The sequence below is a fragment of the Camellia sinensis genome, chromosome 4 (assembly GCF_055761805.1).
Source record: "Camellia sinensis isolate YWXY chromosome 4, ASM5576180v1, whole genome shotgun sequence".
NCBI lineage: Eukaryota > Viridiplantae > Streptophyta > Magnoliopsida > Ericales > Theaceae > Camellia > Camellia sinensis.
This window is the reverse complement of record NC_138964.1, coordinates 84,329,845-84,352,732: the sequence shown is the minus strand read 5'-3', so window position 1 is coordinate 84,352,732 and position 22,888 is coordinate 84,329,845. Positions and strand designations below refer to the sequence as shown.

General features: G+C 38.0%; 1 protein-coding gene across 10 annotated transcripts in view; it reads left to right on the top strand.

The window, feature by feature from the left end:
- The first annotated feature begins 3,173 nt into the window (after nt 1-3,173).
- The window catches only part of LOC114268649 (ARM repeat superfamily protein), a 127,360-nt gene continuing 107,645 nt past the window's right edge, over nt 3,174-22,888 (top strand). For 6 of the 10 annotated variants that reach the window (XR_014366719.1, XR_014366720.1, XM_082925247.1 and 3 more), the window contains exons 1-7: nt 3,174-3,467; nt 3,567-3,671; nt 10,076-10,248; nt 13,455-13,728; nt 13,803-13,870; nt 13,972-14,041; nt 14,189-14,551. Coding sequence is in view for 8 of the 10 variants with exons in the window: in XM_082925247.1 (XP_082781373.1) it covers nt 3,285-3,467; nt 3,567-3,671; nt 10,076-10,248; nt 13,455-13,728; nt 13,803-13,870; nt 13,972-14,041; nt 14,189-14,551 (1,236 nt within the window). In the remaining 2 variants the exon portion in view is untranslated. Of the gene's footprint in view, nt 3,468-3,566; nt 3,672-10,075; nt 11,002-13,454; nt 13,729-13,802; nt 13,871-13,971; nt 14,042-14,188; nt 14,552-22,888 lie in introns of those variants that run through there. The other 4 variants (XM_082925254.1, XM_082925253.1, XM_082925252.1 and 1 more) reach the window with 4 other exon arrangements.

Here is a 22,888-nt window from a genome sequence, read left to right as displayed (position 1 = left end):
CCATGTTTGGCACTTCTTTCAAAAATCTGTTTTTCTCAAAACGATTTGCCGGATTTGGACTCTTTGGTTTAGATTAGGAACCGTGACAACTCGAGAGTCCGAACTGTAGTAACCCCACAGACGAACGGAACGGGACTCACCCTCCCGGGGCGTTCGGGGACGTCTACAACAGTGTTCACGAACAAAACTACACCCCACACAAGAAACATGTTCACACCATCTTGGTCGTATAACTTGTACAATGTGCAATACCATATTCCTAAAAAATACACACCGTAACGCGATCAATGCGTCAATGTGTGTGGGACAATGTTACCGAATGTAAAATTATCATATTCAAAACACGCATATATTACTAAATGTGAATACCATTGTTCAACCGTGTTTTACATCGAAAACCATCCCCCAATTCATGGCCTTCATGAGATAAAGATCAAATGTGTATGTACCATTGCCGATAACCAAAAAACAAATGAAAATACATGCATAAAAACATTTATTTGACCTATTGTGCAAATGTATACTTCATCGGAACACCATGTGAATGTTTAATGATTTATTAATCATGTGACTATGTCATGTGAATGTGTAATGCTGGCCTGACATCCACACCAAGTTTTTCGATATGATAACCTATGGTGATTGATGAGTTCGTTATGCCGACATGAACTTCAAATAATGATCAATGTTCTAGGTCATGATTGTGGGGTGGTCATGGTTGTGTGGGTATTCAACCTATGTTGCAGTGTGGGATTCCCTCCCCCTGTATGGATTTATGCACTTTACATGTATGTATGTGGTATTCTGGGTTTGTCATATCGATGTGGTTTTTACATCAAATATTGACGTGGTTTTGTATGTGGTTTTCTTTGATTTTGTTGTTCTTTGGTTGGAGTTTTGGATAATGATATTGGAGAGATCATAGCGGTGTGGCTATTCAACCCATCTTACCGATTGTTTACTAGAAAATAGGGATCCCATACCAATCAAATCTGTGAATCTCCCGCCCAAATCTTACAAAATCCTCTTTTTTGTCCCAAATTTCCTTCCTCAACAAGAAATCCAAAATGAAATCAATATGGGCCAAGACTATCAATGTGAAAACACACCCTATACAATCTATGAAATTCACCTTATCAAAATGGATGGGGCTAATCAAATCATAAGAAATCTCATAAGATTAAATGGATCACAATTCCTCCATATAAGATTTATCAGCAAATTTTTCTACATATAAGGATATTTTGGTTGTTTCACTTAAACATGTCATTATGAATAAAGTATTTTAGACTGTAAATTTTTATCAAATAAAATTCAAATTTAAATTTATGGATAGAGTGCCTTAAATACATGATACATCTAAAAAATATAAAAATAAACACTTAAGAACAAACAAAAATTCATGTCAAAGTAGTTTTAAAAAAATGAAACCAAACATTGAGTGTGAGAGAGAGAGAGGTAATCGTTTATTTTCATAGCCTGCTATCCCACTATGTTTGGATTGAGTGATTTGGAGAGAAAAGAAAAGAAATTGAGAGATATGTATTTCTCTTACTTATTTGGATAATTAAGTAGATAGAAATGAGAAAAAATAGAGAGAAACCAATTTTTCTTATAACTCTCATTTCCAATCTTTCCAAAAGTGGAGAGATTGAGAGAGAAATGAAACTAACATATTCTTATATTTTCATAATATCAATTTTGTCCTTGTAAAAATAAAAGAAATAAAATAACTGATGCCCATATCTTCAAGGACTTTTCATATCTAGCAAAATGTTATTTTAGTAATATAATATAAAAAAATTTATTTTCTTTTCTTTTATGAAATCTAACCAAACAAAAAAAAAAAAGAAATCATAATTATTTTTTTCTTTTATTTATTACTTAACCAAATAAAAAAAAGAAGAGAAATCACAGTAATTTTTCTTTTTCTTTCTCTTATAACCTCATTTCTTTTTTCTTCTCCCCTAACTTGCCAAACATAGTGAGTGTGTTTGGTAACGTTTACGTTTTCAGTTTATATTTACAAAAATTTTATAAACTGATTTTTGTTTATTTATAGAAAAACATAAACTACAAACGCGTTTGGTAATTGACAAAATGTTTAAAAAATTTTAAAAATATAAAAAAAGAGTGAGAAATGGCAAGTGGCGGCGGAAGATGGTGGTGGAAAGTGGTGACGGTGGGTGGCGGTGGGTGGGTGGTGGTGGCGGGTGGGTGGGTGACGGTGGCGGGTGGTGGGTAGTGGTGGCAGGTGGGTGGCGGGTGGTGGTGGTAGGTAGCGGGTGAGTGGTGATGGTGGGTGGGTGGGTGACGGAGGCGGGTAGTGGGTGGTAGCGGGTAGTGGGTGGTAGCGAGTGGGTGGTGGTGGTGGTGGCAAGTGGGTGGCGGATGGCGGGTGGTGGTGGATGGTGGTGGGTGGGTGGGTGGGTGACGCTGGCGGGTGGTAGGTGGTAGCGAGTGGGTGGTGGTGGGTAGTGGTGGTAGATGGGTGGTGGGTGATGGTGGTAGTAGTGGTGGTGATGGTGGGTGGTGGGTGGTGGTGAGTGGCTGGTGGTGGGTGGTGGGTGATGGTGGTAGTAGTGGTGGTGATGGTGGGTGGTGGGTGGTGGTGCGCGAGCGGGGTGGATGGTAGTGGCAGGTGGCAGGTGGCGGTTGGATGGCAGATGGGTGGGTGGTGGTGGCGGCGGCGAGGGGTGGATAGTGGCGGCGGCGAGGGGTGGGTGGTGGTGGCGAGTGGGTGACAGGTGGGTGGTGGCGGCAAGTGAGTGGTGGTACCGGAAGACGGTGGTGGAAAATGATGGCGGGTGGTGGCTAGTGTTGGGTTGTAATAAAAAAAAAATTGAAAATTCAAAACGGAAACATATTTTTTGTGCTTTTATTTTTTGGTTAAATTTATAAATTAACACCACTTATTTATAAGAAAAATGCTTGGGAGCACTAATTAGTGCTCCCACTAATTAGGTGGCAGTGGGTCCCGCCATGAATGATGTGATGTTTTGGTCTTGGAGTTGTATTTTTTTTATTTTTTACTTTTTTAATGCATTAGTGCTATTAGTGGTGATATTTTTAGTGGGATGAATCATTGTTGTATTTATAAATCAAAAATTTTACTAAACAAATTTTTATTTAAATTTTTAAAATTTTTATAAATATAAATAAAAAACTGAAACCAGTCTAACTGAGAACTCTATGTAGTGTTATAAAACTTGAGGCTGCCGCTCATAACAAATGGTTGCCGGTGGTCGGTTGTTGTAGAGTAACTTGGAAGGTGGGGGATAGATATGGCAGCATCGCCATCTCCATCGCTTTCGGCGGTTAGGTCATGGAGGATGGCGTTCTTAACACTGAGGGACGAAACCCTAACCTCGCCACCTTCCACCGCCGTTGTCCACCTTCTCAACCATCTCATATTTTCTAACTCCGACAATTTGATCCGCGTCGCCTCCGACTTGCCTTCTCACGAGGTGGATTTATTATTATTCACTCCATTTCTATTACTTTCTCTTGTTATATTCGTTGCTCACTCCTATTGATTTATGCATACATCTCTCTGCCATTTGTAGGTTACCTCCGATTTGATGTTTCTGATGGAAGTGGCTCGGACCACTGCTGATTCTGCTGCACTCAATGATGATGTCATTCATACCTTTACCCAACTATCCCACTTCGTAAATTTCTCTCTCTCTCTCTCTCTGTCTCTCTCTCTCTCTCTGTGTTGCTAAACTTTCATTAATTTCACACTTACAAAAATAACACTTCCATTTTATTCTGCTTTTGGTTGCAATTGTCTCTATGTATCTGTTTGCTACACAATTATTATAATTGGGTGAAAGAATATAATGATGACGAAATTGCAGCTTGTACCAGAGAGTGATATATTTAAGGGGAACTTATGTGTAAGTCCTAATAAGTGGATTTATTGTCGAATAGATCTTATGAGAAAAATTTGTTATAAAAAAAGTCACTAATTGTAAGTTTTACCGATAATTTACAAAAATTATGACAAAAAAAAGTCACTAATTGTTAATTTTTAGTGACATAAATAAAAAATTATCACAAAAAAATTATTTTTAGCGACAATTTTACCCAGATTTATTTTTAATAGGACTTGATGAGAATTAAGTCCAATTATTAGGACCTATGGGTAGTTTACCCTATATTTTTATATTTTTTTAATTGACATGTATCATGTAATATGTATACTGTGTATATATAGAAATAAATACCATATATATAGTATAACCACTGATGCCTATATCATTTTGCAGGTTGATCTTATGACTCCATTATAAGTGAGCTAAACCTATGGATGTTGTTGCTCATGTGTTATTGGTCACATTTGTCTGTATGATAAAGTTGTGCTTAATTATGAGAGTGAGAATACATATGTATTTAAACATTGGTGGTAAGATTAGAAAAACCTATAAAACCCATTGACAAGGATAAGTGTGTAACTCATGGGTCTTCTTCTAAGGCATTCACCAAGCAAAATCTTCATATCGTGACTAATCGAGAGTTTGATAAAGTAGGAGAAGAGTATGGCATCTGTTTAAACTTAGTGGCCAAGGGAGCTATTTATGTTGCATTTGACCACACAGTTTACTTTTCTCTTGAGTTCAACAAGTTGAGAGAATTCTACATTGTGTTGAAGAGTTATTTGATTAGTTGCTACCCATGAGGGATATTCAGTTTGTGATACATCTTGTCCTAGGATGTCAGTTGCCTAACCTTCCATATGAATCCTATGGATTGTGTTGAGTTGAATAGGCAAATGGAGGGGCTTTTAAAGTAAGGTTTCATTAGAAATAGTCTCAGTCCATTACTGTCCTTGTGTTGTTGACTCCTAAGAAAGATTATTCTTGGGGAATGTGTGTTGACAGTCGTGCCATTAATAAGATCACTGTTAATAATATGTTTTTATACTTTGGCTTAATGACAAATTGACAATGTTATTGGCTTAATAGTTTGAACATAGGAGTCACAACCAGATTCAAACTTGAGTCCAACATCGGTTGTGGAATAAAGTTGAACCATAGCTTGTTCGAATTGAACCTGGTTTTGTGCATACAAATCAAAATCCAGCCTCTTAAACCGAGCAATTTTGAGTCTAATTGGACCTTTTGATTTGAGTTTCGAAGACCTGAACCATTTCATGTGAATTTCGAACTAAATTTGAATGTCCTAGTTGATATTTTCCTGGACTCATGTGATTTCTTCGAGCTCTCATCTCCATCGAGCTTTGATTGTTTGGATTAACTTCATTTTGGACGTGATTTGAGAGAGAACACGGGTTCAAAGTCACGATCAAGAACTGAACCTAGATTTGGAATTCGCGACCAGCAATTGAACTTCCATTTCGATTTTGCAAGTTGAGTTTGATTTGGTTCTGACTTCAGTCTTGGTTCGCTATGACTTTAATTTCTCAATGAAAGTTCCTATGCTTTCGCAATTTAAGTTCTTTGATTGGAACCTCAGACGACTTTGACTTTAACCAGTTGCAATATTGATCAAGTTGTAAACTGTAAAGGCTTCGATTTGTCTTCGAAACGCTCAGATTTGTGCTAAAACCCTTCTAATATGTATTGACTCTTTCGGATCTATGTTCGAAAGGCTCGATTAAAGTCTTCTCTGGCTCGAATCTGGTTTGAAACTCTTAGCCCCTCAGATCTAGTTCAATTCGGGTTCGATTCCATTGTTGTGTGCTTTGTTCTTGTAACTGAGTTGTGATTCGCATTCGCATTGGCAAATCCATATTTGATCGTGAATGATTGAGAGTGCCTTGCGACCAGAGATTTGATCGTCTTGGTGCATCTTGGTTTCAATTATAGTTTGATTCCACCTTCAATGACTTTGACTTTGTTCAGTTGGAGTATGAGTATGGATCCAGTGGGGAGTCCGTTGAGCCCTAATCTGACCTAATTTGAGCTTTCAAATACTGATTTGGTGAGCTAGAGGTTTCGAAACAGTCAACTGTGGTTTAGTTTGTATTAAAGATTTCGGATATATTTCAGATCCAGTTAAGTTGATTTGAAGTTGGTTTTGCTCTTATTAATTTGGTCCGACGCCTAAAGATCCGGTTAGATTTTGTCCAATTGCTTTGGTTTAAATTTGTTTTTTGGGGTCCAACATCTAGAATTATTCAATTGTATCCCAAAATTTGTTGTCCATTTGTATTGCAACAGTGCTGGAAGTTTGATGGTTCAATGAGAGTTTGTCTTGCTTTGATTCAAAGAAGAGGAATGATGCCAATCTAAATCAAAATCATATTGAAAGAGATGCGATGATGCAAATGAGAAGACAATTTGTTCCCTTAACCAAGGTTGTGCAGCCTCTTGCAGAAAACATTGGCATTGTGGAAAATTCATAGATCTTATTTGAAGTTCCACATGTTGCTACTCTCCTGTACTTCTCTATAGGAAGTCATCTTGCTTTGATTCAGGTTGCCGCAATGTTCATTTTGAGAATTGTGTCCAAGGGAAGGAGGAAGGAAGGAAGTTCGATTTCCAGCTCTTCTTCAAACCTTCTTGAGTTCTTCTTGTCTATTGAATGCATCGTCGAAACTCTTGTTATTGTTTCACATTCCTCAACATTGCTTTGGATAGCTATCCTTTGCCAGCCGTTGGTCTCATTCCTAAGGATAAGCACTCTACTGCATGTATGCAGATTAGAAGTATAAGGTTTGGAAAATGGAGGATTGCCAAGCTCTCGTATGAGGTTTAAGAATAAATGATGAGGGTCGTTATCTTTGCATTTGCGGTTATGTATTCTAGGTTGCTACCCATATTCGTGGATGGATCAGTTGTGAAGACCATTTTGAGCAAGGAAATGCTATAGTACAGTAGTTGGATCACTCTTCCTCTACATCTCAAAAATGAAATTGGATTGCGTTGCTTTGTGGCTGATAAAACTTGAGGACAAGTTTCTTCAAAGAGGGGGAGTACTGGCGTAGTAGAATAAGTGCTCCAAGTGTCAAAATGAGCTGTATGTAAATGTCCACTTACTTAGTCAAGTGTCCTATTAGTTGTAGCCTATAAATAGGGTGGTGTAATCTCATTTGTACTTAGTTTTGATTAAAAGAATATCCGTATTGATCAGAGTAAGAGCTTTGTTTTCTCTCTCTAACCCTTAGGGGTTTATCCCCTAATTGGGGATTTGTGCTCTCTCTTGAATTTATATTCTTGATTGCATCACTATGTGAATAAATGAATGTGGTCTATTCATTCATGTGGAGTACCCGCTTGCAAATCATTTTTCAATTAGATTATTGATGATCCAAATGTAGTATCCTTTGAACCTCATAATATGATTTGGAATGCAAATGTGCCACTTAAACTATAAGTATTTTGTATGGACTGTGACTCATAAGAAACTCAATACCAATGACATGGTTTATATAACGAAATCTAATTACCAAGATTTTGAAAAGTGGTTGCGGTGACGCCGTAGCGGTTGCGGAGTGTAAAGTTTGTAGTATAACGGTTGCGGTAATCACAATTTGAAGAAAACTTACCGATAAACATATTTTTTTTTTCTTTTTAAAATCACATTTATTGGGATTTAAAATAAATTTTGATAAATTTTTGTTAATTTTTACATATAATCCAATATATTTCATATTTTCAAATCACTATAAAAGGAGTTTTTTACATTTTATTTCAATAGTTAATGATTTTACCAAACCAAACCAAACCAAACCAAGCCAAGCCAAGCCTTAAGTCCCATCAAATGGGGTTGGCTACATGAATCCTTCTTCTTTACGTGGCTCTATCAAAGGTCATTTCGTTAGTCAAATTAAGTAGATCCATATCTCTATTTACAACGCTAGCCAACGTTATCTCTATCTACAAATTATTTTTACCAATACCTGAACTAACTGAATAAAAAATATTCACAATTATTAAATGAAAGGATTATAAAATAAAAATTGTGCCATAAATTAAAAAAAAATTATAAAGAAAAAAAATTCATATAAGATTTTTTCTTTGGGCTTAGATCACTTGAATATTTGTTCTTTTTTTGTAAGCTTTTGTTTTTTTTTTTTGGGAAAGGAAACTATTCAGAATATTGTAAAAGGGTGTAACGGTGTCTGACGGACCGTTACGGCTGTTACGGCACCGCTACGGCGTTATGTAACACCGAAATGGTCATTACACGTGAATTTCCTTCACACTGCTATAGCGACTGTAATGGGCCCTTACGTAACGGTTGCAGCCGCTTTTTAAAACCTTGCTAATTACTATTTATATTTACAATGGTGTGTTATGCGTAGAAGGTGTGAGCATAATATTGATAATTCATTTTTACATTGTTCCTCTTGGCTTTGGATTTGTGATGGAGATTGATTCGGTTGGTGGAGGTGGATTGGGTGTCATCTTTTTCTTGTGTTCAGATGCAATTAATTGATTTTAGGGGTTTGGCCTTTATACGAAAGGTCGAGCTGTGTAATTTGCGTGGTGTTTTGGGTAATTTGGTTGGAAAGAAATGCGAGAATTGTTTAGGACAAATTTGAGGACATAGAAGGTTTATGGAGTAAATTGTTATTCGAATTTTTTTGGGTATCAGTGTCATCTTCTTTCAAATGGGTTTCTTTTGTTTTTAATTAGTACTAGTAGAGATTGGATAGCTCTGTGCAATATTTAATTTTGTTGTCTTTTTTCTTTTCTTGGTGGACTTCGTGTCTCCATTGTACTGTTTTGTATTTCTTTCTCTCTTTATTTTATAAAATCTTTGTTGTTGATCAAATTAAGGCAACACACCAAGTCCTAATTCACTAGATAATACTTGTAATCGTCACCAAGGGGCCGCCATACAAAATTCATGTAGAAGCCCCTCCAAATTTTCCACGACTGAAGTTGGAATTGTTATTTATTTGTTTATTTTATATTATATTTTATTTTTATAGTAAGTGGGAAGGCTAGATAAGGTGCTTTTGATCGGAATTAACACATCACTTTTCGATAAATATTCTCTTCCTATTGGCTAACCTTCTTTCAAACGACTTAATATTGCCTCCCCAATAGGTGGCAGCTCACTCTTTCCCACATTCACCTTTAGTCGTGGTATAGCCTCAATTTAGAACACACCGTAAATGTCTCATTTGTTGCTTCTTATTTGCATCAATCATCATAGTAGATAATTATTTGCATCAATCATATTCAGTGTGTTTGGTTTGAGTTTTTTGATTTAGAACACACCGTAAAGTTTTTTGGTTTTCGTATTTTTTTTGTTTTTAGTGGATATTTTTTAAATTTTAAACATTTTTTTTTAACTTTTTAGATGCATCTTATTTAGATGTATCTAAAAAGTAAAAAAATTGTGAAAAAATATTTTAAAAAATTAATAAATACATAAAAATATAAAAAATGTACTGAATTCTCGTATTTTTTTTGTATTTTGGGTATTTAGTGAATTTTTAAGAAGTTTTCTTCACAAATTTTTTACTTTTTAGATACATCTAAGTTAGGTATGTTTAAAAATTTTAAAAATTGCTTAAAATATTTAAAAAAATCAGTAAAAACAAAAAAACACGGAAAATAAGAAAGTATAATTTTTTGAAAAGTGTTTTTTGAAAAGTGAAACCAAGCATGGTGTGATTTGCAAAAAGGCAATGAGTTCCGCCATGTAGCACCACCCTCAAATCCTGTACTCTGAGCCTCCATCACAAGAGTGAACAAGGAAGGTTAAAGGGTGTTTACTAATCGTAGTTGACCATTCACACAATTCAAGGAGACCATCTTTGAATAATAAAATTTGAACTTGTTCTTTTGTCTTATTTGAATTTTTTTTTAGGAACTGAAATTATATATATACATAAATTTAAGGAATGATCATAAGGGAAGGTGTCGATAAATTTTTTTTTGGACTTTTCAATTTAAGGAATACAAAATGGGACTATTGGATGGAGTAGAACGAAACTGCTAAATTTAGTTTGAACTCCTAACCATTGAGAACAGTGACACCCATTTGTTTTGAAGAGAAAAATGCAAATTTTGACATCACACACGCACATTTGTATATTTTTGGTGTCCCTGTGGAGCCACAATTTGTTGATAATTTGTCTTATTCATTGCAGGTCTATGACGTTAGCCATCGTGTTTCCCTTGACATAAATTCATCTTATTGGGCTCTCATGCTTGACTCCTTTGGAAGGATGGTGGAGATCTTTCTTGGCAAAGCTGGTAGAAAGAGGGTTTTATCAGGAAATGTTGTAGTTAGAGCTCTAAAGCATTGTTTAGAGACTACAAGGCCAGTCGTGTTCCTTTTATTTTTCTTTCTGGATACCTTTTTTTTTTTTCTTTCATGTTCAAACAGTTTCTTGAGTCATTTTGTCCCTATGGTTTAATTAATAAAAGGGGCCAAAAGTATCTGCAATTGGTGTTTTTGTCCTTAGTAAGGAAATCCTTGGTACAGTGAAATTCCAGATTCTTGATTTGCTACGTTTGTTGACCAAATGGCCAGTCAGAACAGTCTGGAAGTGCCACCTTGCATTCAGCCCCACATACTAGATGGCCAAGCCTGTGGAGGCAGCTTCCACATGATAGGTACTTAAATCTGAAAGAACAGAGTCATCATGCAATGGTTTGGGTTGCATTAGTGAAACTAGGATCCGTATCATAGAAGACCCTGATTCTTGAAGTCTACCCAGGTTGGAAGCAGGGCTTCGGGGGCCCAGCTCGGTGTCTGGTGTCGTCCATTGGCATACCAAGTCTCCAGGTTGGGATGTTGACTTGGGGACATCCAAAGAGATCAATCAGATTAGTGCCTAGAGTTGATTGAGAGCTAATTGAGGCTGAACCAATGGAGAGAAGAGAGAGGACTGAGATCATCACAGCATGACATGTCAGGAAGCAACCTACACTCCACATACAACCTCACGGGCAAAGTGCCTCAGTCCTGCAGGTTGGCTGCATTATGATTTGTTTCGAGTCTCTGAGGCCTGCCATCCTTCACATCATGGGAGCGGTATGTAAAGACACATTAGCCCACTTTGATGAGCTAGTAAGCTCTTGACTCTCCAGCCTAGTTGTTAAAATTGCATGATTTACAATTTAAAACTTACGATTCAACTTGATTGAATTCCTAGTTGATACGAATTTGTTGGGTAACTTGGGTGTGTCAACAAAGAGCCTGAATCGGTGGGTGAGTTAGTGAATCGATGGAATTAATTGAGTCACCATCAAATTTTCCAAACAGTTCTTTAACTATTTTTTTGTTGGACGTGGTCTCTCAAAGTCTTTAAGGATTTTAAGGTGGTTGTATTTCGTTCTACTCTACTCGTTCCCCTTCTTTTATTGTCTTTAGATCCTTGTGTTCTCAACTCCCAACTTTCAAGACAGAGAAATGTTTATCTCTCCACAAGGCCTCACATTCAAATTTGGCTTTAGCTTCTTGAGTGCTTGTTTCCTGTAATTCAAGAAGTTTTTTTTTTTTTTTTTTCCAAAATTTTTATTTTTAATTGTTTTCTTTCTAGTGAATCAATACACTGAGCCACTACATCTTGAAATGGAGGCAACCACCCGCTGGGTCACCACTTACAACAAGTTTTGCATTAAGATGTGATGGTTGATGCAGCCCTTGACTACTTGTAAACCCATTATCGGATGTGGAAACCTAGAGTGAAGCCCGTAGAATTGAGGACCTTTTGGTCCAATAAATGAAATTGGTAGATTTTCTATTATTAGTATTATTTAAGCTAGGATTTAACTAAATAATTGCTTAAAAGATTCGAGTATATTTCCGAAAATTATTTGGTTTAGTTTCTTATTTTAAATTAGGGTTTTGGCCTATAAATATTGGGCTTATGTCGTTGTAATATTTAGGTAAACTACCAATAGGTCTTAATAGGTGGACTTAATTTCTATCAAGTCCTATTGAAAATAAGTTATGATAAAATCATCGTTAAAAATAATTTTTTGCGACAATTTTTTGCACATGTCACTAAAAATTGACAATTAGTGACTTATTTTTGTCACGATTTTTATAAATTGTCGTTGAAACTTATAATTAGTGACATTTTTCTATGAGAATTTTTCAAACTGTCATTGAAAGTTGAAAATTAGTGACCTTTTTTGTGATGAATTTTTTAAACTGTTGTTAAAACTTATAATTAATGACATTTTTTTGTGACAATTTTCAAATTGTTGCTAAAAATAAAAAATTATTGACTTTTTTTATTAGTGTTTGATGAAAAGTGTCATTAATTCTCACATGACCTATTGGACAATCAGTTCACGTATTAGGACATACACGTGAATTCCCCTAATATTTAGTTTTTGGTTCAATAATATTGAAAGTGTATTTAGGCTGTGGTGTGTGCAAGATTTCTCCCACTTCCCCTACTGTTTTATACATCAATTCGTGTCAGTCAGGACTTGATCTCCTATCACTGTTCTCCTTCTCTCCCTTCCTCCCTCCCTCCCTCCTCTCTCCTATCAGAGGCAAATTACAGAACCCACAACAAAAAAAAGTCGAAACCAAAACATTAATCGAAGTCAAACCTCCCCAGAACCCAACCTCACTGTCACTGCCTAGCACCACCACTACTCTCATCGTTGTCTTCATCGCTTGGCTGTTTGAAATTGCTAGCACCATGTTGGTTACTCTCTCTGTTCCGATCAGCTACACCCCAATCAAGACACGGCATCTACTTCAGTTTTGAAGCAACCCAGTCAAAATCAGTAGTTGCTACTTGCCACTATTGAGTTCTCACTGGAGCATCGTTGTCGATGACAAGGTGTCAATGAATCTCTCTCTGCAAGTTGCTGTGAGCCATGGCAGCAACCAGGAAGCCTAGTGCTTCACCTCTCATCGCTGAAAAGATGATGTACGCTAAAGGGGATATGTTATATCACTAAAGCCCCAAACCAAATATGTTGAACTGCTCATGGATTTGGGACTGTGATGTTGTACATTAGAGTGATTTAGGCTCTGGCTGAGTGTGAGATTCCTCCCTCTTCCCTACTTATCCTACATCAACACGTGTCTAATATTTCAGATTTACAATAGATTTTTGATTTTTACATGTCTAGATATGTTTTTCTACCCATTTTAGAAAGTTTACTAAATCTTATGATACATAATTTGAAAAAAGATGTTTTCAATTCAAGATTCATATCTTGATTTAGCAACTTCTTTCCAAACTTTTGGACTTAGTTCACTTCCTTGGGAGCCCTGGTCTCATCTTGTTCCCATCATTTGGGCATACTGTTCCATGGAGATGACCTCCTAAAGTAAAGAAACCTCACTATGAACTACATATTTGTGCCGAAGCTTGGTTCAGATTCAGATCTAGTGATTTTTTCCCATTACTTTTGCCACCCTTCTTTGGAATTGCTTATGCTTCTGTGGTCATAAAATTCACCACACCTAGCTTTTATTATTGCAAAATATTCTGAGGATCACACTTATCAAAAACTATTATGAGGCTCATGCTGTGACCTTTTTTCTTCCAGATGTCTTGTTAGTGTCTATCAGAGAAAATGCTCGCTATCAGAAAACACAGAACTATTAAATTTTCTTATCAGCATTGTGGCATGTTCTCATGCCGAGTTATATTGCTCATCCTCCTTTAGTGGCAACCAGAGGTACACTGCTGAATTTGGAAAGAGAATACCAAGGTACAACAGTTTATGGGAAGTTCAGACAATCACTTTCACTATGATTAGTGAAGTATTCTCTAGAGTTGGGTCTTCTCTTTCAGTTGACATGTGGCAATCAACAATTCAGGTGAGCTGACTCCTTTGTTTAGCTGACTATATGTACTCAAATTTGCTGACTTTTGTTTGCCTGTTTCAAATTAGGTGCTTAAAAATGTGATGGATGTCTTGGCATCTAAGAATCTACTTGTGGAAGATAATGTTATGGCCAAGTATCCTCCCTTCCCTTTCCATACTCATTCACTATAGCTCATACAGCATTTCAATTATGAATTTGATAAGCATTTGGTTTGGTGGGTCTTCTGCTCTGCAGGTTTTATACGTCACTTCTGCATTGCCTGCACTTGGTTCTTATAGATCCTAAGGGACCGCTTTCAGACCATGTAAGCAATGTGTCTTTGTTCTGTTTTAAAATGTAGTATGAAAAAGGGATACACATTCTGTTATGTGATGTAGAATCAAGTAAATATTATGTATCTGCTGCAAAACTAATGGTGTTTTGGCTTATGCAATATATATTAATTTTGAAGGTGGCGGGTTTTGTAGCAGCATTGAGGATGTTCTTCATCTATGGCATTGCTAATAAATCCCAACTTTTGTATCCATTGGTTGGTCACAAGAAGGACATTAGTTCCCTGAGGCTTAAGTTAAATTTGGGAGAATCTAGTAAATCAGATTCTGGTCCATATAGGCCACCACATTTGCGCAAACAGGACCTGACAATTCTGCAGCCACTGAAAGCTCAGGAATCTGTGAGTTTCTCAGTACAAGAATTTTCTACTATTGATTATACCTCCTCTGATTCAGATTACAGTGACAATGATGGACCAGCAAAAGATGCTGACAATATTCGCTGCTTCAAGGCCAGAGTAGCTGCTATTGTCTGCATTCAGGTAGTGCAATAACATCTCATTTCTTACACTTAATTCATGTCCTAGTGCTGTGGAGATTTGGCAAAATTAAGTATGTATTATCTACAGTAGGTCACTTTGAGGGCAGTTTTTTTTATTGTTGCTTAAATAAAGTGATATTTTTTGTTTACAGGAACATCCTAGTGAAATTTACTTGCTTAGTTTTCGATTGTTGTTTTGTTCTTTAGGGCACTGGGTGTATTGTGTTTAGTTCCTGTGCATAAAATTCTTAAGATCAAGCTATCTTAGCTTACTGTGATTTTAAACTTTCCAACAGATTTGTAAAATGATAATCTTAAAGAGTTGTTAAAGTTGTGACCGTGATTATGATGACCATGGTTATTAAAACGATCCTATGATCCTACATTGCTAAAAGGATCCAGATTGTTGTAGGATCGATGTTATAATTGGATCGCAAGTAGGATCGTATAGGATCGTAAGTAGGATCGTAGATTTTATGATTTTTCACCTTATTTTTAATATGTGACAATCTAATTTGTATTTTTTATCTTTTTTTTTTTAATAGAAAGTAAGATCTTACGATCCTCGATTCAATCCTATGATCCGATCCACAAGACTCTCAACAATCCTACCTAGGATCCCGATTTTAACAACCTTGGTGACGACTTGACTGAGTTATCCTGGTTTTGGTAGTGATTAATTTATCAGTCTATATCCTAGTTAGACTAGACGAAAGTTATTCCAATACAATTCTATTAAACTATAAAGCCTATCTTTGAACTTCAGTCTTTCTTAATGGCTTTTATTATTGACAACTAACGACTGTAATGTTTAATTGCGCTGATCATTACTATTCCTTTTCTAGTTGTTAGAAAGAAAAAAAGAAAAAGAAAAACTATACACCACTGCTCAAGCATTATGTTGGTTTGCCTAAAAAATTAGATGTTAATTGCTAGCAGTATATTTGCATTGAGGCCTTGAGGCAAGTGGAGGCCAACCTAGTAGACATAATATATGTCGAACAATTAATCATGTGGCAAGTATTTGTAGCCTTAGTTTATAATTCATTAATTCTAGTATATACAATGTGTTAGTGTGGGTGATTGTAGTTTCCAAATCATTCACATGATGTGTTAGGTGACTACTGCATCATTAGATTATTAGTGAAGTTTGGGTAACCAGCTTGGGGAATGATAGAATATCACCCCCTATTTATAAAAGAAGATTAGGGTTTACAAGAAATGCAATTACAAGATGATCCCTGAGTGCTATCCCTGAGTGCATAAAATGATTACAGTGATTACAGACAGACCCTAGTGTACCTTTCGGCTAATATAATATGCTAACACTTAATATAATATGCTAACACTCCCCCTCAAGCTGGTGCGAAGATATCTCTCATGCCCAGCTTGCCTACGATGTCATGAAATGGTTTATTCCCAATTCCCTTAGTGAGAATGTCAGCAAGTTGTTCACCAGACTGGACAAAGGGAGTACAAATGATACCACTAGTGAGTTTCTCCTTAATGAAGTGGCGATCAATCTCAACATGTTTTGTCCTGTCATGTTGAACTGGATTGTGAGCGATGTTGATGGCGGCCTTATTATCACAGTCTATGAAGCATGGACACTCCAAAATTAGTGCCGTGGCGGTGTCCGTCACGGGGACACGCCGGGGACACGCCGGGGACACGTATGGGACACGCCAGATGGCGTGTCCCTTTAATTTAATGATTTTTTTGCAGGGGACACGGCAGGGACACGGCGGGGACACGCGTGTCCATATGAGGACACGGCATGGGACACGGCGGGGACACGACAGGGCTATTTTTATTTTTATTTTTTTTAATTTAATTTTTTTTTATTTTTTTAATCTTTTGCCTCTCTTATTTAGTACTTTTGTGAAAAATATTGTTGGATGTTGAATGTTTTCTCCTTCTCGTCTTAGTTCTTGTTATCGTTTATTATGACTTTTTTGTGCATTTTTTGTGAATGGATGATCTATTAATTTGTTTAAATGTAATGGTTATGTTTATTCAATTAATGTTACTATGTTAGTGTTTGTTAATTTTAATTTAGGATGAATGTAATATGAATCTACATAACACATAAAAATATATAAAATAAATAAAATAAAATTCGCCGTGTCCCCCGCCGTGTCCGTGTCCCCATTTTTTGAAAATTGCCGTGTACCGTGTCCATGTCCGTGTCTGTATCCGTATCCGTGTCTGTGTCCGTGCTTCATAGATCACAGTATAACTGCATGGAGTCCGTCTGATCAATACCTAGATCACGCAACAATAATTTGATCCATAAAAGTTCACACACACACCTTGTGCCATAGCTCTAAACTCAGCTTCTGCGTTGGACCTGGCAACCACATTCTGTTTCTTACTCCTCCAAGTAACTAGGTTGCCGCCAACAAATGTGCAATACCCTGAAGTTGATCTCCTATCAGTTACTGACCCAGCCCAGTCAGCATCTGTATAGGCTTCTACACGAAGATGATCATACTTTGAAAAATACAGACCCTTACCAGGAGCAGACTTCAAATACCTCAAGATTCTCATGACAGCCTCAAGGTGAATCTGATGAGGAGCATGCATAAACTGACTAACTATACTGACAGCAACAGCAATATCAAGACGGGAGTGAGATAGGTAAATGAGCTTACCCACTAATCGTTGATAGCTCCCCCTATCCACAACTTCTCCTCCTTCATCATCCCCTAATTTCTGATTGGGTTCCAGGGGGGTGGCACATGCCTTGCAGCCAAGCATCCCAGTTTCCTTCAACAGGTCAATCACATATTTTCTCTGTGAGATAAATATCCCATCCTTAGAGCGAGCAACTTCAATTCCCAGAAAATACTTCAAGCTGCCCAAGTCTTTGATTTCAAACTCTTTAGCTAAATATTTCTTCAACAGAGGTATTTCCCCACTATCATTGCCTGTAAGAACAATGTCATCTACATAAACAATAAGGGCTGTAGTCTTACCGTGTGAGGAATGTTTCACAAACAATGTGTGATCTGCCTGACTTTGTTTGAAGCCATATTTAATCATAGCCTGAGTGAATCTCTCAAACCAAGCCTTTGGAGACTGTTTGAGACCATATAATGACTTCCGAAGTTTGCATACTTTGCCTTCTGTTTGATGATCCTCAAAACCCGGAGGAATGTCCATATATACTTCTTCTTCGAGGTCACCATGGAGAAAAGCATTCTTGACATCAAACTGATAAAGCGGCCAATCTAGATTAGCTGCTAGAGAGAGAAGTATTCTGATTGAATTCATTTTAGCCACGGGTGCGAAGGTCTCCTGATAATCAATGCCATATGTCTGAGGAAACCCTTTTGCCACAAGTCTTGCCTTGTAACGCTCAATAGACCCATCTGCTTTGTGTTTCACAGTATATACCCATTTACATCCCATAGGTCGTTTGCCCGGAGGTAACTCAGTCAATTCCCAAGTGCCATTCTTCCTAAGTGCTTTCATTTCCTCAATCATGGCTAGTTTCCATTCAGAGGTAGCAAGAGCATCCTGAAAATGGTTAGGAATGCTAACAGAGGAAATATTGGACACAAACGCTCTATATGAGGATGACAAATGAGAGTATGATACAAACTGTGAGATAGGATGTTGAGTACAAGATCTCATACCCTTCCTCTTGGCAATAGGAACATCAAGATCAATGGACTCGAGAGATTCAAAGTTACCTCGACTCTCATCAGAAGCAGGAGATGGCAGTGGGGTAGTAGAAACGGTCCCGTGTATCCAGTTAACTTGTTTTCTGTCTATGTCCCGGACATAAACATGCCCGTCCGTATTCTTGGTGACAGTGGGTTCTATAGTCCCAGTAGAAGAGGGGGGTTCAAGAACAACTGGTTCCACCATAGGAAGCACAATAGTAGAGGGTGGTGCAAGAACAACTGGTTCCACCATAGGAGGCACAGGACTCACTTCACACCAAGGCTCTCCTGGAAATGAGGACGGTGACACCGAAGAGGACAAGAAATAGGACTGGGATTCAAAGAAAGTGACATCCATGGACACAAACCACTTACGAGAAGAAAGGTGGTAACATTTATACCCCTTTTGAGTAGGAGAGTAACCAAGGAAAACACACTTGAGGGAGCGAGGGTCCAACTTACCACGAGAGGGAGAGTGGTTATGGACAAAACAGACACAACCAAATATTTTGGGAGGAAGAGAAAACAAGGACGGAGAACCGAGGAGGACGTGAAGCGGAGCCTGTTTGTCCAAGACCTGGGTAGGGAGACGATTAATAAGATAGGCAGCGGTGAGAACAGCGTCGCCCCAATAGGGCCGAGGTACATTCATAAAAAAACACATGCACCGAGCCATGTCAAGAAGGTGCCGATTCTTGCGTTCAGCCACCCCATTTTGTTGAGGGGTATTGGTGCAAGAGGTCTGATGGATAATGCCATGAGCAGAGAAATATTGTCCTAACCCAGAAGCTATGTATTCCCCGCCATTATCAGAACGAAATATTTTGATAGTGGCCCCAAACTGAGTACAAATCATCTTATGAAAAGTGCGAAACACAGAGAAAATCTCACTCTTATCTTTCATGAGATACACCCAAGTAGCACGAGAAAAATCGTCAATAAATGTAACAAACCAGCGATGACCTTTCACAGACAGAACACGAGAGGGACCCCAAACATCAGAATGTATTAATGAAAAAGGAACAAAGCTTTTATTCAAACTGGGAGCAAAAGAAGCTCTATGTTGTTTTCCAAGTTGACAAGACTCACAAAGAAAGTCAGACACATGATGATTTGCGAAACTAGAAGGAAATAAATGCTTAAGTAAATGAAATGAGGGATGCCCAAGACGCCGATGCCACAGCCATAAATCAGCGGGGGTAGTAGAAGACGTGGTGGAAGAATAAGCAAGTTTGTCCGGTTGATCTAGGAAGTAGAGACCATTTTCTGCACTACCACTGCCAATCGTCCTCCCCGTGACAAGGTCCTGAAAAAGACAATGATCAGGAAAAAACGTCACACTACAATTCAAATCTTGGGTAAGACGACTTAAGGATAACAGATTAACAGAAAACTTGGGAACATGGAGAACAGAAGATAGATGTATGGTAGGAGTGACTTGGACTAAACCTTTTCCAGAAATGGAAGAAACAGTACCATCGGCAATCCTAACTTTGTCCTGACCTGAAGAGGGCTTATAGACAGAGAAAAGATCAGAGGAGCCAGACATATGATCTGAGGCACCAGAATCAATAATCCAAGGCAAGGATGTATGACACAGGAAAGCACAAGGAGAAGATGCTAAGTTACCTGAGCGGGCAAATGACGAGGAAGTGGTACTGAGAGCAGTAGAAGATCGGCGGTCCAACAATTGGCGCAAAGCATCCTCCAGCTCAGTATCAGAAGTTTGGGTAACAGAAGTAGAATTAGACTCAAGGGTATCAACGGCACTAGACTGATGAGCCCGGGAATAGGAACCACGTCCTCTAGATTGGCCTGACCGACCTCCTCGAGAACCAGACCGATCACCTCGACCCCCGGATGGAGTCCCATGAAGCTTCCAACACGTCTCACGAGTATGCCGCGGCTTCTTGCAATAATCACAGAATACAGACTCCTTATTAGCAGACGGAGGAGGCAGGCTGAGGCCATCTCGAGGAGTAGACAGTAATGCGGAACGGTCAGTAGAGACAGGGGACATCATGGCAGACCGGCGACTCTCCTCATTTTGTACATAGGCAAATGCCTCCTGCAGTGAAGGAAGAGTATCCATACTCAGAACTCGACCCCTAACTGGATCATACTCCACATTGAGGCCGGCCAAAAATTTAAAGACCCGTTCCCGTGCGATGAACTTTTTGTACCCGATAGAATCAGTAGGGCAAACGGGCTTATAATCTTCCAGGTGGTCAAGGCGTTTCCAGCCGTTGGTGAGGAAAGTGAAGTACTGAAGAACAGTTTGCTCCTTCTGAAGTGAGCTCTCAATAGAGCGGCGCAACTCAAATGGCTGTGAAAAATTTCCTTTGCGGGAATAGGTAACAGCCACAGCCTCCCAAACGTCCTGGGCGGTCTCCATAGACAAGTAGCCCTCACCAAGTTCTGGAACCATCGAATGGATAAACCAACTCATAATCAAAGAGTTGGTAATCTCCCATTGGTCATAACCTGAGTCAGTGGTACTAGGTGCCTGTATCCTGCCATCAACATACCCCATCTTCCCTCTGCTTTTCAAAAACAAAGTCAAACTTTGAGACCATGCTAGGTAGTTTTGACCATTAAATAGAGAGGTGGTGATTTTCAGACTAGGGTTGGGGTTCTCAGTCATGGTAGTAGGTAGAATGGGACTCTCACTCTTTGGTGTTTGAGAAGAAGGGGACACACTGGTGGAATCTGTCATGGATACAATACTACCGAACCCGCAACAAAACTAGTGACAATCACAAACCCGGAAGGTGGTAGTGAGATAACAGGCACAATGACTACTATAAAGACATAACAAAAATTAAGAAACCATTTTTTTTTTGTTGTTGTTTGTTTTTTTTTTGTTTTTTCTTTTTTTTTTTTTTGTTTTTTTTGGTTTTTTTTTTGTTTTTTTGTTTTTTTTTTTATATATATATTGATTTATTTATATATACATGTATTTATATATATATAAATATCTATATCAGGTTGTATTTATATATATTAGCATATATATATATATATATATTTATATATGAGATACCAGAGTGATGAAGACGAGAGAGATGAGGACGACGAGGGCGATGACGGCTGGAGGAGATCGACGAGCTGAGGCGAAGCTGATGAGCAGATGAAGCAGACGAGGGCGATGACGGCTGGAGGAGATCGACGGGCTGAGGCGAAGCAGACGAGCAGACGAAGCAGACGAGGGCGATGACGGCTGGAGGAGATCGACGGGCTGAGGCGAAGCAGACGAGCTGAGGGACGAAGACGAAGACGATACAGAGGACGGCTGGAACTAGGTACGTTTTGAACCCTAACCCTAGAGGTGTAGCTCTGATACCATGAAGCTTGGGTAACCAGCTTGGGGAATGATAGAATATCACCCCCTATTTATAAAAGAAGATTAGGGTTTACAAGAAATGCAATTACAAGATGATCCCTGAGTGCTATCCCTGAGTGCATAAAATGGTTACAGTGATTACAGACAGACCCTAGTGTACCTTTCGGCTAATATAATATGCTAACACTTAATATAATATGCTAACAATTAGAATGTTTTCTAAAATATTCTACTTACCAATTATCATATTGTAGTATTGACCTATCTTTTTCAAATATACCAATTTCTCCAAAGTGTTATTGTTTTCCAATTCAATTTTGTGGCACTTGAGATAACAATCTAATAATAATGTGGTTTGTTCTATTTTTTAATTCTATTCTCCTGCTTCGCGACATTGTTGTTTTTTCTCTTGTTGGATTAGAATAGTAAGATTAAGGGTAAATACATTAACACACCCCCTTGAGGTTTTTAACAATTTTAAGGAGTGATAATTAGGTCTAAACTACTCTCAAGCTAAATAATAGACAGTGTTTGGTGGGGATTATACAAGCAGCTTATAGCTTATTTTGATTTGGGAGTTTGTGCTGGACTTTTTGGTGCAACTTTTGCTTATAGTTTATTAGACAGAAATAACTTAAATAAGCTAAACAAAATTGATTTTTTAGAAACTGGGAGAGGGGTGCTTTTAGCTTATGTTTTTTGATTATCAACTTTTAGCTTAAAATAATCTCCACCAAACACCTCCAATATACAGTATAATATTAACATCCCCCTTCAAACTTAGGATGTGACAGTAGAAAGTAGTGAGAGTTTGTCAAGTAGAAAACGGAAGCGTAAAACTGTGTGAGACTTGGTGAAAAAGAAGGCCACCTGGATAGTAGAGGAGACGGGGAAAGATAAAGTCTGAAGCTGAAGATGACTGTGGCAATCAATTTCAACATGTTTGGCCTGCACATGAAAAACAAAGTTATGAGCAATATGAATCGCACTTTTATTATCACAATACATAGGAGTAGGTGCAGAGTCTGCAGACAAAGGAATGCCAAGATCCTCAAGCAACTAACACTACCAAACAATTTTAGCGGTAGTAGTAGCCATAGCACGGCATTTAGCCTCAGCAGAGGAAAGAGTAACAGCAGTCTTCTTTTTATTTTTCTAAGAAACACAAGAACTACCTAGACAAACACAAAATTCAATAGTTGATTTATTTATGCTCTATAGCAACGCTTGTCTAGTTAGCATCAGGGAAAGTACAAAGTTCCAAAGAGGATGTAGGCAAACATGCAAAGTACGAACAATGGTCATCTTGGCAACAAGAGCAGAT